Source organism: Pelmatolapia mariae, linkage group LG10_11 (genome assembly GCF_036321145.2).
Source record: "Pelmatolapia mariae isolate MD_Pm_ZW linkage group LG10_11, Pm_UMD_F_2, whole genome shotgun sequence".
NCBI classification, from domain to species: Eukaryota; Metazoa; Chordata; class Actinopteri; order Cichliformes; family Cichlidae; genus Pelmatolapia; species Pelmatolapia mariae.
This window is the reverse complement of record NC_086236.1, coordinates 50,993,627-51,011,850: the sequence shown is the minus strand read 5'-3', so window position 1 is coordinate 51,011,850 and position 18,224 is coordinate 50,993,627. Positions and strand designations below refer to the sequence as shown.

The 18,224-nt window shown below is 41.1% G+C and overlaps 1 protein-coding gene across 1 annotated transcript; it reads left to right on the top strand.

Moving 5' to 3' along the window:
* Nucleotides 1–6,872: 6,872 nt before the first annotated feature.
* Nucleotides 6,873–10,455, top strand: LOC134636446 (transmembrane protein 74). Its single transcript, XM_063486430.1, has 2 exons — nt 6,873–7,021; nt 7,669–10,455. Exon 2 carries the CDS (start codon nt 7,736–7,738, stop codon nt 8,579–8,581), a length of 846 nt encoding a protein of 281 aa, XP_063342500.1. The 5' UTR covers nt 6,873–7,021; nt 7,669–7,735; the 3' UTR covers nt 8,582–10,455.
* The last annotated feature ends 7,769 nt before the right edge of the window (nt 10,456–18,224 follow it).

The window sequence follows — 18,224 nt, the reverse complement described above, 5'->3', positions numbered from 1 at the left end:
CACGCGGTTAAAGAAAGTGTATTGAGCTTAAGAAATTCAGGACTTTTATTCTTAATAATCCATATCTCCAGATCTTTCTTCAGCTTATACTTCAATTACCCATCAGACTGAGAAGCAGTGTGACAAGTGCTTGATCACACATGTAACCATGATGCCTCATGCTGACTTGCTGTCTAAACTGAGTTGTTGTATTCACTGGTAATAAAAACAATACACAACATCAACACTTAAACAGAAAACTTTATAACTACAGACAACCCTAAATCTCACATCAGACACACTACAGGAGCTTTCATGAAACACAAGTCCATATCAGAGTACAATAGCTTAAAACATGAATAACTAAATCAGTGAGTTATATTATGCATAATATTTGGAACATTTTGAATATGGGAGAAAAGTTGATTAAAAGCTATCCTCGACCTTCCAAGTTAACCTGTTTTGTTAGATAAGAAATAGTAGCATAGCTTACCAGAATTTGTTCAGGGTGAGGACTCAGTGAAGAGCAGTAGGATGGGGCCAAAGATTTGGTGCTGCGCTCACAGCTGTGAGAAGGCCACTTGCACCAACAGTCGTTCTGCTAACAACTCCATCTGATATTTCAAATTCAATTAATACCATTAGTGACAGAAATCACAACTATGTTGGTCACAAAACATGTTTTTTCAGGATTAAGAATGGCACAAATAGCAGTAAATAGCCTGTCACAAATCTTACAGTTCAAAGGTGTACTTAAACAATCTCCCACTCATATTTTGCAGTCTGAAAGAGAAACACCTTCACATACATATGCAGAAAGGCTAGAGCTAGTGGGAGACGTTTCCTCTCTTGTAGATTTAGGTCCATATGTATTTGGACAGAGACACATTTATTTTTTTGGTTTTGTTTTGATTATTTTGCCTCTGTGCATCATCAGAGATGATTTTAAACTAAACAATTAGGATGTGATTGAAGTGCAGACTTTCAGCTTTAATTCAAAGGGTTTTACAAAAGCATTATATTAGGTCAGATTTTCAGAAGCTCAAAAGTAATTGAAGAATTCACTGGCAAAAGTTTCATGACCAAGATGATGATGAAAAAGAAGTAGTCTGAGATTCAACCTAATGACCTAATGACATCAAGCATGGTGATGAGTCTGCATACCGGCAGGAAGTTGAGCGGCTGGTACTCTGGTGCGGTCAGCACGATCTGGAGCTGAACATGCTTAAGACTGTAGAGATGACAGTGGACTTCAGGAGACATCCCTCAACTCTGCTCGCCCTTACCATATCAGACAGCCCGGTGTCGACTGTGGAGATCTTCAAGTTCCTGGGTACCACCATCTCCCAGGACCTGAAGTGGGAGACCAACATCAACTTCATCCTCAAAAAGACCCAACAGAGGATGTACTTCCTGAGACAACTGGGGAAGCACAGTCTTCCACAGGAGCTGCTGATCCAGTTCTACACTGCAGATATTGAGTCTGTCCTGTGCTCCTCCATCACAGTCTGGTATGGTGCAGCCACTAAACAGGACAGGAGCAGACTGCAGCGGACTGTACGGGCAGCAGTCTGCGCCTGTCATCGGCACCCCCCTGCCCTCCATCCAGGACCTGCACCTCTCAAGAACCAGGAAACAGGCAGGGAAAATCATCACAGACCCCTCACACCCTGGACACAGACTTTTTGACCTGCTGCCGTCTGGCAGACGGTATAGAAGCCTGCAGACCAGGACCACCCGAAATAGGAACAGTTTCTTACCCCTCGCCATCTCCCTCCTAAACAGTTGAACTGTCACACTGCTCCCACTGCCAGACTGCAACTGCACCTTATTCTGTAGTATTCATTTCACTTCATTTCATTTCTGTCATCCTGTATTTTATGTATATAAGATCTAGATTGGTTATTTATGGTTGGTTTACACAGCTTGTGTATGTTTGTGTATGCATGTGTAGCTGTATATATCCACACGTGCGTGTGTGTGTGTGTGTGTGTGTGTGTGTGTGTGTGTGTGTGTGTGTGTGTGTGGGTGGGTGGGTGGGTGGGTGAACTGTGTTGCTTACATTGTTGAGATATGCATTGCTGTGCTTGAGAGTCACCATCTACCAGAACCAAATTCCCTGTATGTGTCTGTGCATATACATGGCCAATAGACGCAATTCTGATTCTGATTCTGATGACTATTAAGAATGAATCTACCCATGCTTAACCAAGGACAGCCCTAGCCCAATTAACCCCTCTGCTGGTAGAATAAATTCCTGGTGGTATTGAACTTTCCATTGGATATCATGTGCAGAAAAAGTAAAACAAAAGATAAACCATGAATTAAGGAGTGCTCAAATCCCAGCAGAGAGCTGAGCATTTTGGTTTTCCAGTTCTTGTGATTCCGATCATTGAATCTGTTTTGAATTCTGGGAACAAACTCCTGTGATTTCACCTCCATAAACTGCACTAACTTCTCCTCTGTTCACAGTTTCTACATCTTTACTGTGCTTTTTCTTTCTTTTTTTAGTATTATGTAGTAATACCAAAAACAAAAAATGCTCAACTGCTGGTCAACATACAGCACTCAAATTATTTCTTACAGTTAAGAGTAAAGATGTATTACCATCATACAATAAAGCTAACAAATAAAAACGAACTTTACTCAGAAAAGATAAAACATTTGTCAAACAAAGTCATTTTCAGTGAAAGAAGAATTTTATAATTGCAAACTTAAATCTTCTTTCATGTTCAGCTGAACGCTTCCCCATCACAAATGATTGCATGTTGAGCCGAACTGCTGTGCCCCACGGTAACATTCGAGCAGTTCAGTGGAAATAATTTAATGAGGGTGCATCAAATTAATAATATGTTTTTGTCCAGATGGATAGAGCTAAAATACCCAGTTTGTTAGTCTTGACATTATATTTCCATAATCAGAACCATCTCTAAACATTTTATAGTTTTAACAATTTCTTTATATGACTGTGACTGTCACTGTTCCAAGACAACATCAGCCACAGTTACATTTATGGAAAATATTTAAAGTCAAACAAAGCAGGAAAAAATTCAGCCTGCAAAAGTAATTTATAAGACAATCTTCTTTCCATCATTATTTGTGGGAAAGCCTGCTTTTTTTAAAGCATGCTAAAGCTAGCAAGCTAATGCTAGCAAATTGCTTTGTTTTACATATTTCATATGCACTTAATAGAGACTATATTATCGGTACACCTTGCCAGTACTTGGTGAACCTCCTTTTCCCTTAATATTTAATGGCATAGTCAAAGCAATGCTGGAAATCTGAACATGGTAAGCTCTGGCATTTAAACAATGCTTAGATGGCACCAAGAGACCCAAAATGTGCCAAGAAAATATTTCCCACAACAATACACCACCAACAGCAATCTAAACTGTTGATACAAGGCAAGATGTTTCCATACTTTCGTGCTCTTTACACCAAATTCTGACCCTACCATCACCAGAAATCAACGCTCATCAGACCAGTCCTCTGTCATCCCATTTGTGTTCAATATGTTCTTCTGTTGCTCTGACTTGTCTGCTTCAAGGTTTGAAATGTTGTGTTTTGTACTGGGAAATTCCCAGTAGATCAGCAGTTTTTGAAATACTCAGTCCAGTCCATCTGGCAGCTTTCTTTCCTATTCCGATGTTTATTTGAACTTCAACAAGTCATCTTGTCTGCACCTCTAAATGCGCTGATTTACTGTCATGTGATTGGCTGAGAGGATATATGCATTAAAAAGCAGCTGAAGTGGTGGGCCTTGCTCACAGCTCTCTCATACAAGGTCCTAAATAATCAGACTTCATCTTTTCTTAAAGACCTCATTGTACCATATCACCCAAATAGAGCACTTCTTTGTCAGTCTGCAGGCTTGTGGTTCCTAGGATATTTAGAATTAGAATGAGAGGCAGAGCCTTCGGCTTTCAGGCACCTCTTCTGTGGAACCAGCTCCATGTTTGGATTTAGGAGAGGGGCACCGTGTCTATTTTTAAGATTAGGCTTAAAACTTTGTTTTATGTTAGGGCTGGATCAGGTAACCCTGAATCCTCCCTTAGTTACGCTGCAATAGGTTTAGACTGCTGGGGGCTTCCTATGAAGCACTATTTCTTCTTCACTCACCTTTTCCCACTCCCTGTGTGTTTATGCACCACTCTGCATTTAATCATTAGTTATTATAATTTTCTGTCTCTCTTCCACAGAGTGTCTTTTATCTTGTCTTCTTCTCCTCACCCCCAACCGGTCACAGCAGATGGCTGCCCCTCACTGAGCCTGGTTCTGCCAGACATTTCTTACTTTCAACTGTTTTTTTAAGAGTTTTTCCTTTCCACTGTCACCAAGTTCTTGCTCATAGGGGGTCATCTGATTGCTGGGGTTTTCCCTGTTTCTCTGTATTATTGTATGGTGATAACCTTACAGTATAAAGCGCCTTGTGGCAGATGTTGTTGTGATTTGGCGCTGTATAAATAATATCTAATTGAGTTGAATCAAGTGGTGTGTTAAGTTGAGTGTATTAGACTGACTGAATCTAATCATTTAATTATTATTAGGAATGTCATTAGGCTGAACATTTCTTGGAGAGTATGCCTGAGCTCAGCCCTGGACAACTCCTGGCTCCTGATGACATGTACTGTGTTGGAGCGTAAACTACAAAAGCTGCACTACAGCCTGTATTGTTATACAGCAATAAATGATTTCTCTTTAGGAAAGCGTTTGTTTTTTAGTCTGTTTTAACTTCATTATGCAGAAAATTGTTAGATTAAACCTGCAAGAAGGTACAAAGACCCTCTGGGCATTTTTCCTGGTAGCAGCTTATTTCACATCTCATGCGATTTTGTTACCTATGTTGCTTTGCAGTCTGCTGCTCCATGACACCAAATAACTCCAGGAGCTCCCGGAGCAGCTGCAAGTAAGGTGAACTCAGTTATTTTCTCATTCATGAATTCATTTCATAATTCACATACCCACATGTGTCTAGCTTTTCTTGTCCCTCTTGCTGCCCCCTCTATCCCAACCATGACATCCACTACTGACTAAAGGAAAAGAACATCCATCTTTCATAGTCTTTTCTCTTGTGTGCGGGTCTGTGCCTTTGGTAGAAGAGGCTACAAGGATATATGGATATGCACCCTTTAGGAGCACTGAATCCCCTGCTGCCCCTCCTCTTGCAGGCCTGATGTCCTTGCCAGCAGGAAAAGTGGTGCATTGTTGCAGACAGATAGCATCTCATGTTGGCTGTTTTTACAGATTTCAGCTTGCTGCCTCTGATTCTCTGCACAGGACTGACTCTGACTACCATTATGATCTATCAGTCAGTGACCCGGGAGTATTTGTGCTTCACATCCCTCTGAAAACTAATTTCTGGAACAAAAAGGGTAAAGTAAATCTTTGCCTCTCCCTGCCATTCTTTCTTCCCCCCTCCCACTCCTGTCCCTCTCTCTTTACTCATCTGTTAAATGGAAGTCTTGTTGGGAAATGAGCCAAAGCGATTCACCCAGCCACCAGGACCCAAGGAAAATGTGGCAACTATATTTATAGCTGCTGTCTGCTTGCACCAAATAAGGTGGAACAGTCAGCAAATGAATATATCTTTTAAAATAGGATTAGGCACTTAAACGGTTGCTGGTAGTTCGTACTTAGCATTTAGTTTACAAAGTGACACTCTCAAAGAGTCATGAGTCATTTGATTAATATGAATCCTTAGGTATGGTACCAAGACGAGTACATGGAAGATGTAGAATGAATGACATAAACCTTTCAAAACATTTACATAGGGTCACAGATCAGAGGACCTATTATATGTCTAGATTAAACATGGATTAGGAGGGCTTTGAAATAGTGACCAGTAATCTTCTGAGAGAGCTCAAAAGAACAGATGGATACACAAAACACAGCTGGATAGCTTTTTCTGGCATGATAATGCCATTAATTGACATACAGAAGAGATTACTCTATGTTTGTCTATGATCTTCAGTTGTGTGGCTACAGAAATATTAAAATGCTGTACTGTATTTTTCCTGTAGAGCAGGCTCTATGGGAACTAGAGTGACCAGGTGCCCCACCTTATGTGGGACTCTACAGCATTTTATTCCCCCTCTTTCCATCCCACATTTCACCTGCCACTAGTTTAAAAAAGTCAACACATGAAATGTGTGGTTTAAAAAGAGATGTCCTGGCAAAAGGATGTATCACTGCAGCTGAAATATCACTAAAGCCTTATTGCCAAAGCAAAGCAAACAGAAAAAACTTTTGTTTTTATATTAATCATTAGTGGTCACCCACAACATTAAAAGCACTGACAGGTGAAGTGAATGACATCAATCATTGTTACAAAACAGTAACACTTTGAAAAGTCTGACCCTCCCAGACTTTCTTGCAGAACAGTTATACACACATCACAGCAAAGGCTATTTCCAAAGATAGCAGCTCCCCTCAGCAGAACAACAACAAGAAGCCCAGAGTACTGACCCAGCGCCCAGACCTATCCCAGTAAACCAAGGAGTCCCCACTGCAAACTAATTTAATTCCCTTATCTCTACTGCAATAGCATCTCTGTATGAATTGTCTCTGTGGGGGTTTAACATTGGCTTCATAGAGACCTTAGGAATCTTTCCTAAACTCCTAATTTCACCAAGAGACTTTTTTTTTCAATTTGTTGATGGCATTTGAGCTTATACGGTATTTACGATATTTCCCAGTATAGTGTGCTGGAGCTTTACAGCTATTAACTGGCATTTCGGTGCCATTTATAAGGATTCCCCTCGGCCCTTCAAGTCTTGGTTTCTGTTGACGGACAGCGATCGCAATCGACTCACAGATAGCGGCGTTCCTTTCAGCGCCACATCGTGGGCGTCGCAGGCTGTGTGTGTGTGGGAGGGACTAAGGGGAGAGCTCCCCTCAGTGCAGCCCGTCTGCCAAAGCACTGAGCAAGCTCAGAATATATTCAAAGCGTATCTACCGATAAGGCTTTTTTTTTGTCTGCCTCCGTTGTGTGGTATTATCCGGTGTGACGGAGAGAAGTCGGAAGGGATGCTTAAGTAACGCGGTGAGTTTATTTCTGTTTATTAATGCAGCTTGAGGAGGATTGAGGTTTTTTTGTTTTGTGTTTTTTTTAGTCTGGTATTAGAAAAAATATGCATCGCTGGTCCAACCCTTATGCAGAGGAGCATCTCATAGCTTACGCTGAATCCAAATTAAGTGTGCAGGACGATTAGGGTATATTTTGGGGGAAGTGGTGCTTTTATTTAAAGCTACTGATGCTTTTTACTGGAAGTATATGCACTCGGGCTGTTAGTGGTTATGAATCTCTCTGCTCTGCAGGGATTAGTTGTAGCTCAGTTTCACAAAGGTGTTTATTGATCAAGCACTGTATATTTTTAAAACAGAATTAAAATAGATAGCTTAATCTCGATTTGTACGGTTTGTTTACCTAATTGGATTAAGAGGCATTTGGCTAATCACTGGCATATAAGCGCCTTTTAAGGTCCACTCTTAAACCATCTCATCAACTTTAAAGTGATCTTTTCTTCAGTATTACTCTATATACACTATATGTGCATTCTTCATTTTACGCACAAGTTTTAGCGCATTCGTGAAATATGAAATACGAGAAAAAGAAGAATGTTATCTGCAATGACAGGAATCTCATTTATAAGCACCGTTAAACTTAGACGTGGTGTGTGTTCTTATTAGGGATGCTGTGGAGTGAAAACATCGTGGGAGGAAGGCTCAGAGTGAACCAGCGGGTGGTGAAACACGAATGGCTTCTCCAGAGCTGCTTCCCGCAAAAGAGGGAGGAAAACAGCCAGACATTTCCGACGCCCTTGACCGCGTTTCGGCCAAGCTGCATGCCCGCAAGTCAAGTGGATCAACAGGAGGAGCGATCCCGGGGGAGGGCGCCTGTAACCCGGTCCGAAGCTGCCATGGCCGGTGTCTTTCAGCACCAAGGACGGCGCCGCGCAAGGCGGGCGCGGAGATTAAACTTGGTCACCTCGGTGAGGAAAAAATTCGAGTTTGTTGCGACGAGGAATTAGAGACATCTTTCACCTATATCGACGAGAATGTTAACCTGCGACTGGCCAGCCCGGAGTCTAGTTGCAAAAGTACTCACAGAGCCGTGCGCAACGGCGAACCCTGCTCTGAGACTCTCCCCGAGCTTTCTTTTATGTCCGAGGATGATCTCTCCTTCGGGGAGGGCTCCGGGAATTCTATAGACTACGGCTTTATCAGTGCAGTCACGTTCCTGGTTACCGGGATCTCATTGGTGATCATCTCCTACGCTGTGCCCAGGGATGTGGTGGTGGACCGCGATAGTGTGTCGGCGAGAGAGATGGAGAAGCTGGAGATGGAAAGCGCCCGGATAGGTGCCCACCTGGATCGCTGCGTCATCGCGGGACTCTGCTTGCTCACGCTGGGCGGCGTGGTGCTCTCCACGTTGCTGATGATCTCCATGTGGAAGGGAGAGATGTATAGGAGAAAGGTCATCGCTTATTCCAAGCGTTCGGCCAAACTATACGGATCGATCAACCTGAAAACTAGATCCAGTCCCAGCCACTCATCCGGGCAGTATTCCTTAGAAGATGAAGTGGAGGAAACTATTACCTAAGCTGCTGCTCTGCATATAAAAGAATTGTGATTAATTGGGAAATAATACGATTCACATTGTCATTCTCTAACATATACTGTACTTATACATTCAAACTGTAAGTCTGCAACATTTTTGTCTCATACTGTAGCAACAGATCAAGCCTCCAGTTACATTTCCACGTGGCAAATAGAGTGAACAAGAAAAGCATCCAAAGCAAAGTTATCACCAGAAATCTATTATTTGGAATTAAATTATTCCCAAATGATCTTTTTATGACTAAACTATTAGGGGGGAAAAGTGCAGGGAGAACATTAAGAGCTTTGTGCCACAAACATTGTATTACTTTTTTTTGGCTCAAGATACAATCCCTGAGAGCTTCCATTTATTACTAAGGTTATTCATATTTAATGCAAACACCAAAATTGCACATAGGCACATTTCAGGAAGTAGGGGGATGCTTGTGTCCCCAGAGCAGGAAAGTGGGAGTAAGACGGGATGTATAGTTGTCCCTGTCTACTGTCACATGGGCGAATAGGCTCAGCGGTCCACATGGTAATATCCAGTGACAGTCCCTCTCTGGTGCAGTGCTGAGGTAAGCCAGTAAGGCTGGCTTCATGCATCTAAGCCAAAGCTGCACATTGATTTGATAGTTATGACAAATTCGACTGCAGTTGACAGCCATCACATCCACTCTGCACCTTCCTCTGCTCTCTGTTGATCTGCCCTGCTCCTCTTTCTCAGCTTCTTGCCTCACCTTCTCTCTGCCACAGCAGATTTCCCCTCCCCCTGCAGACCTTCAGCATATTTTAGACTTACACGCCTGCGGGAGGGGTCCCAAAAGACCACAACCCAAGTGCCTGTTACGTTTCAAGGTTGAGCAAGCCTGTGCTTACCAGTCTCTTTCCATCTTCTGCTACCTGAGGATGGACTTAAGAACATCTAATCACAGATGAAAGCGCTGCCCTATTTCCCAAACGGAAAGCTGTCACTACTTCAAAGAGCTAATTACCTCTCTCAAGTGATGTCTCACTCTTTTTTAAAAGGTTATGTTTGATGTTATCACACTGATTTGCTGAGTAAAAAATGAGAGGGAGAAAAAAGAAATGCAGGTGAGCACAAAGAGCTTAGGAAAAGAGGTTTATCCTGTGCAGACTTGCTAAAAATGTTAATGCTCTAGTGACCTGACAAGGTGAAGACCAGCTTCTGTCTCTTGTTTAAGGAGGAATTCACTTTGGTCTAGGCTTAGTCTGAGTTAAAAGAACCTTATGTTTCTCCTTGATGGTTATTAATGCAGGCTGAAAATAAAACTATTAAAAAATCTCACACAATTGTCTTTAAAAAAAAGTCATTTTTTGCACACCTTAAGGCTCATAAATCATGCATGAAGCGCTAATTCTTATTTGCATATATTCTTATGAACGGCCAAATGTTGCATTCTGCAAGACGAGTTCAAGTGACTCTTACTGTTACCTTAGTTTCTTGTCCTTTCTTTTCTCGGGCTGTGTGACCCTATTTCAAGGCTTACATTCAAAACGACATGAGTCAGCCTCTATTAATGAGATGCGGAGGCTTATTACTCGATGGTAAACAGCTCGGGGCTGTTGCTGTGCTTTTGTTCGGTTGTATTGCTTCTATATACTGTTAGATCATATACATGCATTCTGAATGACAGTAAGTTGATGGAAGATGGGAGATGATGGAAAAATGGCCTGAGATGGTAAGATTAAGCAGAAGACATTTATGTATGAGCCCGGATTTTGTCAATAATGGACTAATGCAAGTTTTTATTATTAGAGCATTTAATTTCCTGTGTGTACATCCCTGAAGAGCAGCCATTACATTTTAAAATTGCAATAAAACACTAAATGCAGACATTTCCAGGAAAGGTAATAAAAATTTATGATCCAAATAAGGCAAATTGTCCTGTTCTCTTCATAGGAGCTGTAAATCTTAATCATATCTCAATGAGAGGGCTTTCCTGGTCTCGTTGGCTGAGGAGGTGAAGTGCAACATCCAACTTGGGTTGCTAGATTCTCATTTCTTCCCACTTCCTCTTTCTTTCACACTCCCCAGTAATTCCACATAAAATTAAACCTGTTCATCACTGATAGGTCAACACCAACTGAGCCACTGTCAAAAATTCTGAATGATACTATTGAGCAATTGGATCAAAATCCAGAAATATAACACTGCACTGCCTTTAATTTACAAATGTTGCAACATCTGTGACAATGTCACTCTTGCAACACACAGAAGGCCATAAATCCCAGAGGGGGGTCATTAACACACATCAAAGAGCATCATGTGTGGTATATAATGCATTATGCTGTAGGTTTTCACATACTATTCTTTTCCTGCTCCCATTTTTCCTCTTTATCGCCCATTCTTCTTTCTGTCCTCCTCCTCACAACCAACACCAGGCTTCCCCTCATACAGCCAACTAAATGTGTTCGGGGGATTTAATCAGGGGATTTGCTTGAAGCGACAGCATTTTACATGCCAAGCTCAAGTGTATTTCCAGAGGTTTCATGCATAAGCTCTTTATCCTTGAGCAGTGCACAGCTAAATCACCCTTATTGATATTTGGTTGGCTTCTCCGTAAGTCGATCCTTTCGGGTAAGGCTGAGGTGCAGTCAAACTGCTGCCATCAGCTAATTTCCCAAAGGTGATATTACACTCCCCATCCTGTCACTGCTAAGACTACACGTGTGTGCGTGAGTATAGGTGTATTTATATGAGTTGGCATAGGTGCTGCGTGTCACCTTTTCTAGATTAAAGAGTTGCTGACCTGAAAATTTCATTTCAAACTGTTTCTTTGGACACAGAGTCCAAAGATGGTCTACAGAGGTTTTAAATGCAGGCAGTGGATGAGAAAGCTATAGTATGTATATATATATGTATATATATATATATATATATATATATATATATATATATATATATAAATATATAGATAGATAGATAGATAGATAGATAGATAGATAGATAGATAGATAGATAGATAGATATATACACACACATAGCGCCAATTCACAATAGTAACTTCAAAGCACATGACAGTTTTATGATTAATGCCTCAGTTTTTTAAAAGAGGGGGAAGATGTATTTTTATCTTAAAGTCTTGCATTCAGGGCAGAAAATCTGAGAACCCACCAGCTAGTCTGCTGACTGAGCCTCTAGAGATAATGGCTAAGTTTTGGGGGATGTAGCCAGCAGATATCTGGGCCAAGACTTTCGGTTATGTCTGTCCATCATTTTAGATTTGTTTTTTTTTTTTGTAGAAAAAGAAATGGATAAGCCCCACCTCACCTGGGGGATTGGAGCTTGGCTAGCCGTTTTTCCATATTTTCCATCTTAATGCTAATTTAAGCAAGTGATATCAAAGTTTTACTCATAAAAGTCAAATCACATGCGTTATTTAGGATTTGTTAAGCAAAAGCTGTGACTAGTTTTCTGGTGTTAACAAAAAACTCTTGCATTTACAATGTGCTTTGCGCACAGGACGGCATGTTTGCACGCACCATAGCTCAGTCATTTGCACCAAATGTTCTCCTTTAGATGTATTAGGATGTCAGAGTGGAAATACATTTTACCAGTTTGAACTGCAGGGTCAAATTCATGCTGCACAACACCATAAAACATCGTAAATGTCAACAAAATGACAAGCATGCACTCGCTGCCTCGATGCCCCCTCTCTAGCTTCCAGTATTGGAGACTTTTCCACTGAAGACTGCTCTTTGGCCTCTCCACACATCAGATTCTCCACACAGAACGTACACGAGAGGTCAGTTAGAAAATTTTTGTGTGCAAGTTTGAGCAATCAGAACACACCCACCGCACTGGAAGCGGACCAGAGGGCCACAAGGACAAGGGGAGATTAGCCAACTTTAAATTGGATATGATTTGGGATTTTTATGGGCAAAGTCACAGAACTTTGTGATCAAACTGCTAATTTCTAAAACGTTTAATTCTTCTACAATGGTTGGCTGTGTAATTTTTTGTGGTTTCTGTGTCTTTTAACAAAAAAACAGAAACAACTGGCTCTCATTGGTCATACATATTAGATAGTGTACATTCATGGCTATCCTGTGTCTGCTCTCTGTCTATCAGTGGATAGTGAGGCCCACAAAAGAAGTTTCCATTCTGATTGATTGCTTTGGAGGAGAAAGCTAAAGCCAAACTCCTCGGGGATATGACTTCATTCTTGGTTCTTCCCTCCACCACCGTACTAAGACAGGATATTTTTAGTCAATATGCATATTGGATTTTTTTGGAAAGCTCATTGTCCGCAAAGCTCACTGCTATGGATGCACTTAGCTGGGCTGTTTTACATTTAGACTCCAAGAACATCCTTGTTCAGGCTCATCCAAGCCCCTTCCCGCGGTTTCACTTTTAGATGACATGAAAGCTTTTGAAAAAATACTTTTATGCTGCCTGTGTGTGTTTTTTCTTCAGCTAACTTTATTACCATGTGGTCCCTCCAACTCAGTACTGTCTTGTCTTTCTTTCGCTTGTGCCATACCATTTTGTAAGCCTCAGCGGTTCAGCAGTTTCCTATGCTGTGTAGTAAGACTGAACAAAACCCTATTCTTACAAGAAAATACCACAACTACTGCTCCATGTCAAATCGATTTACGTCTATGGTCAGCCGTGTTCTGCATGGCTGACACTGAAACAGTCCTCAGAATTGCTCTGTCACTCCCTCGCTGGCAAACCTCAGTGATGCCTCTTTAGCTGCCTCATCCCACAGCCGGCAATAAGGCTTGCCATAACCAGATACAAGAACGTCTGCAGGGCCATTTCCTGTGTTGTACTTGGCACCTTAAAATCACTTTCTCAGACGGATAAACTATCAGTGCTTTGGCTGCTATGGTGGATGAGAGAGGAAATGAGGTGATCGGTTAGATCAATCTTACAGTAAAACCACTCAGCCACTGCAAGGAGGCAATGCAGGTTACATCTCTCTCCTTGTGTCTCTCTCAGCCTCTCTGATCATCCACTACAGTGAATTTTTAATGCGCTGTTTGCAATGGCAGAGGCTGTGCCCCTGCCAGTGATGTGGTTACACAGTGGCTGCTTTAACAATACCATTACCATGAGATTTGCATTGCGCTCAGTGCCTCCTCAGCTTAGCAGATGCCTGTAATGCAGATGTATTGCACAACAAATCACAGGATTTGTTCACCTCTTGATCACCTCGATGTTTAGCCCCTTCTGTTGTAAATCACACAGTACTGCTGGGATCTATTGATTTAATTTGTATCAAATTACTAATGTGGTTATTTGTCATGCATGGCCTCTATGTATGCTTGTTTCCCCCTATTATGCCTATGCATTTACCTCTAATTATAGCAAATAATGATTGCTTGCAAGTTTGCTGCAGTAAATTTTCTAGGTGGCGCAGAGTGTGTCCTTGAGAACAATTTCACCAAGCCAAGAAAGCAGTTTGTTTTTCTTCTACGACGTTGGAACAATGCAATGGAAATATTCAGCACATTTACATCTATACTGCCTCGAATGATTGTGTGTTTCTATTTTTTCAGCTGTGCTTTAAGCTAAATGCTAGTTCTAGCATGTGCACAGTTACTATGTATGCTGATGTGTAACTAGTATTGTGTTTATTATACTTATGATAGCATGCATTCTGCTTGGGTTAAACATAAAACGCAACTCAAGAAGATAGGGAAATAGGATCCGGCCTCTGGTGAGCATGTGTATGTGCATAAAATCAGTCTATCCCTAGAGCATAGTGCCTAGTATCGCAAGAAAAAAAAATCAGGAAGCTGACCTTTCAAGATCAAATCAGCAAGCTTGTTGTCTTTGCTTCTACTGACAGCAAAACTATTGCCATAAAAGCCTGCCACTATAATTAAATTTCCATGTTTGGATGAAAACTGCAGCTTGCTGATACATCCACAGATGTTTAACTCAAAGAATAATACTGTTTCCACCTCCAGGAATAAATCCAGTCTCCTTGTGTTCATTTGTTCATTTGCAGTTTCAGCTCTTCCTACATGCTGCTCGAAAAACAGAAATCAGCATTATCTGGAATTCAGCAGCAGATAGAGGATAGACTCTGGAGGGAGTCAGCAGCAGTGTTTGGTCTGAGGCCCAGACCAAAAGCAGGCGATGCAAAGCTGACTGCAGCACTGCATTTCATTTTCCCTACAGTGTTGTGTTACCGATTGGTATCAGTCTGCTGAGAGACGATACTGACTGGTGGAGAGAGGGAGGTTGTCGATAGGGTGAATACACCTTGAAATCTTAAAATAAGACCTCTTTTATTGATTATGTTGTGCAAAGTCGGTCATTTCAGCAGCAAATAGATCGGGTCCAGAAAAAAAGAGAGAATCTAAATAATAAAAAGAGTTCCCTTTTTTTTCAAGAGGTATTCAGAGTCTTTACTTTAAGTGAATTTGCAATAACAGAAATGTGAAGCTACAAATTTGTAAGTAAATGTATTACATTAAAAACTAAAAAGCATCAGTGTTATGTGAAAATGCCTTACTCTGGGTTAATTATGCATTACAAGCTTTCAAAGAATTATAAAACAAATATTGCATGAGTGGTAGCTTTCCAATGAATTGAGCCTTAGCTTGAATCCACAGCCAACAAGCTCTCCAAAGCTGAACAAAATGTAAAGAAAGGACAGCTAGATAAACTGAAACACAGAGAGGACCAAATAACGAGCTTGTTGTTTTCATTTATTTCTTGTGAGGACAAAAAAAATGAAAACAGTTAAAAAGGCAAAAAAGGGGGGCTGGGGGGGGGAAAGCGCAGTCCTAGGAATAGCAAAGTAACTGCGCAGGACCCTCAAGCTCCCAGGCCTCTGGTAGAGGACCTGAGCTTGAAAGATAAAAACTGCCTGCAGTGGCGGGTGAGAGGAGAATATATACATATATATATATATGTGTGTGTGTGTGTGTGTGTGTGTGTGTGTGTGTGTGTATATATATATATATATATATATATATATATATATATATATATATACATATATATATATATATATATATATATATATATATATATATATATAGTTTGACACTCCAAATCCACAATCGATGCTTCTGTCTTCAAATTGAGATTGATACTATACTTTAAGACATTAGAGGGGATATCTTGTGTCATATCACTTCAGTAGTTGGCTGCAAGCTCAATGCTAATTCTTTACTAATGTATAACCTTTACTAAGATATAACTTTTTTGGTATCACTTTTTTCCACCAGGTCATCAATGCCCCAAGTAGTACGTTTAGATTTTTTAACCACATGCTTGGTGAAAATTATATATACAGGGCATGGTAATTGAACTCCAAATTCCAATATTCCAATATCCCAAACACTATGTGCATGTGTGGAAGTTAAGAAGTTAAACATTTCTTTTTATTTATTATATGTTTATTTATTTTAAACATTTATCCTAAAAGGCCGAAGAAGGCCAGAGCTGGGACTTCACGAACAGATCTGATTTGATGTGAGCGCTTTAGGCTGAACCTGTTCAAACTCAAAAAAGGTTTGGAGAAACCTGTGAACAGTAAAATGTTTGTGCAACCTATTGAAACTGGACATCATGAAAAAAATATACAGCTGGTTTGAAAGCCAATGCTCAACAGCGAACCAATTTACCAATAATATTATTAACATTATGATGGGGAAATCGTTGGAGGATGTTACAGCAGAGGAAACGTTTATCTTCATGAACAGTCACTGCTGCTTATCTTATTCATTTGTACCAGTATAAGTATAGAGTCCTCAGAGCGATATCAGTTACATGCACCAAGAAAAGGATCGCTGTGCTAGAATTACAATCACCCATATACAGTAATATTGCCGTCAGTGATGATGATGCTTCACCTTATTGCCTGAAGATGGCAGCATTGGACCTCTCAATGCAATCCAAAGCCCATGCACTTATTGCCCTGTCAGCACCGAAGGTCTGACTTTCTGAGAATAGGCTGTGTGAAATCCCTGGATTACAGCACTGAGCTCTGCAAATCACTGCTGTTCTGTAAAATAAATAAATAAATAAAAAGTGACGTGAAAATTTAATGCGAGCCACCCTACCTTTTCTCACAGCGCTACAATCTACTGGCATGCCCCTCGGTACATTTATAAATGCAGGCACACAACTTCCTCTGGAGGATTACTCTTAGAAACCTTCCTTCCCCGCCGAGGTATTGTGCAACATCTGGCTCCGGCTGCGTATTGATCTTGGCTGAGGTCAAGACGAGGGGGTGAGTGTGTGTGTGTGTGTGTGTGTGTGTGTTGTGGGGTTGGAGGGTTGCTGTAGTGTGAGTTAAGTGCATAGGTCTTTTTTTAAGGACCTCTTGTTTGTCCCAGCGAGCATTTACCGTCAAGTGGTGCTCTAACGTTAGAGGAGAGCTAACGGCAGTCCCAGAGGATATCCTCCAGCCAGAAACTGAATAATTCATCCAGGCCTGTGGCTCCTCAGAACACCACGAGTCTGAAATGATGAGAGGTTATAAAATGCTCCTTTACCTCCCAAAGATCTTACACTTTTTTTTTATTGTCTTTCCCATTTTAAGCTCATGGCTTTTTGCTACCTCATTGTAAGGATTCCAACCCCTTTGCACTTCCTCACTTTAATCCACCTTTTTCCTTCCTCTATCTCCCGTGTCTCTCATTTTTCAATTTCAAAGTTTGATGCAACTGATACACAGATGAAGATGCCTTGGATCTGATGTCTTAACGCAATAATACCTCCACCCTCCTAACCTCCCTCCCCCCTCCCTACCTCCCTCAATGCTCTGCTGTGAAGGGGGCTCTTTGCGGGAAACTCTAGCATTCAATCGTATCTGCTCGCATCTCGAGTTTCTCAGTGGCACATCGCACCGATGTGAGGCAGTGCATTCTCATCATCCTAACCTTCAAATTTGCTTTTCTCCTCTACATTCACCGCCACTGCAATCTCATCCTCCCCCTCTTTTTCTGGAACTCTCCTCTCTCTTCCTCTCATGTTTCCCTTCCCTGTATTTGTCTACTTCATGGTCCACCTTGCAATGATGAAGCTGAAATTCCAATGGTGAAAAGTGACAGCCAGAGTTTGAAATCATGCATGAGCAGGTCTGACCTAAGAAACGGCCAGTAAATGCATTAAAAACTGGTATATAAACCTAGGAGTGGTTCCTAGGTGCTTATAACTTTGGAATTTTGCTTTTATAAAGTTTTCATCCTTTGCTAATTAATGCTGCATCCTCTCTTTTACTCTTTTCAATGCAATACATGTGGGTTTAGTGAGAAGCAGATGTTAGTCCTGTTTTACATAACAGAAAATATCTCAACAAAGTTTAATACTGAAATGCCTCAACATCCAAAGTTCCTGTAACAATCAATTTGTGATTCAAGTAAAAGCAACTATTCAGGGGAAGACTGGCATCAGTGTAACACTGAAGAAGAAATGTGATTTTGATTATTAGCATGATGACTAATAAGCTTCCAGTCAACCACTGGGAACATCCGTAGGCCAACCGCTAGCTTATCCCAGCAAGGCCTGCACTTCTTTAGCACGCCTGCCTTTAACTGTCAGGAGCAGGTTTACATGCATTCACACTGCAGAGTTCTGAATTTACCAGGGGTTTGCTAGATGAAAAAAACAATCATAAAGAATTCAGCATCAGAGTTACTGTAAGATAACATCT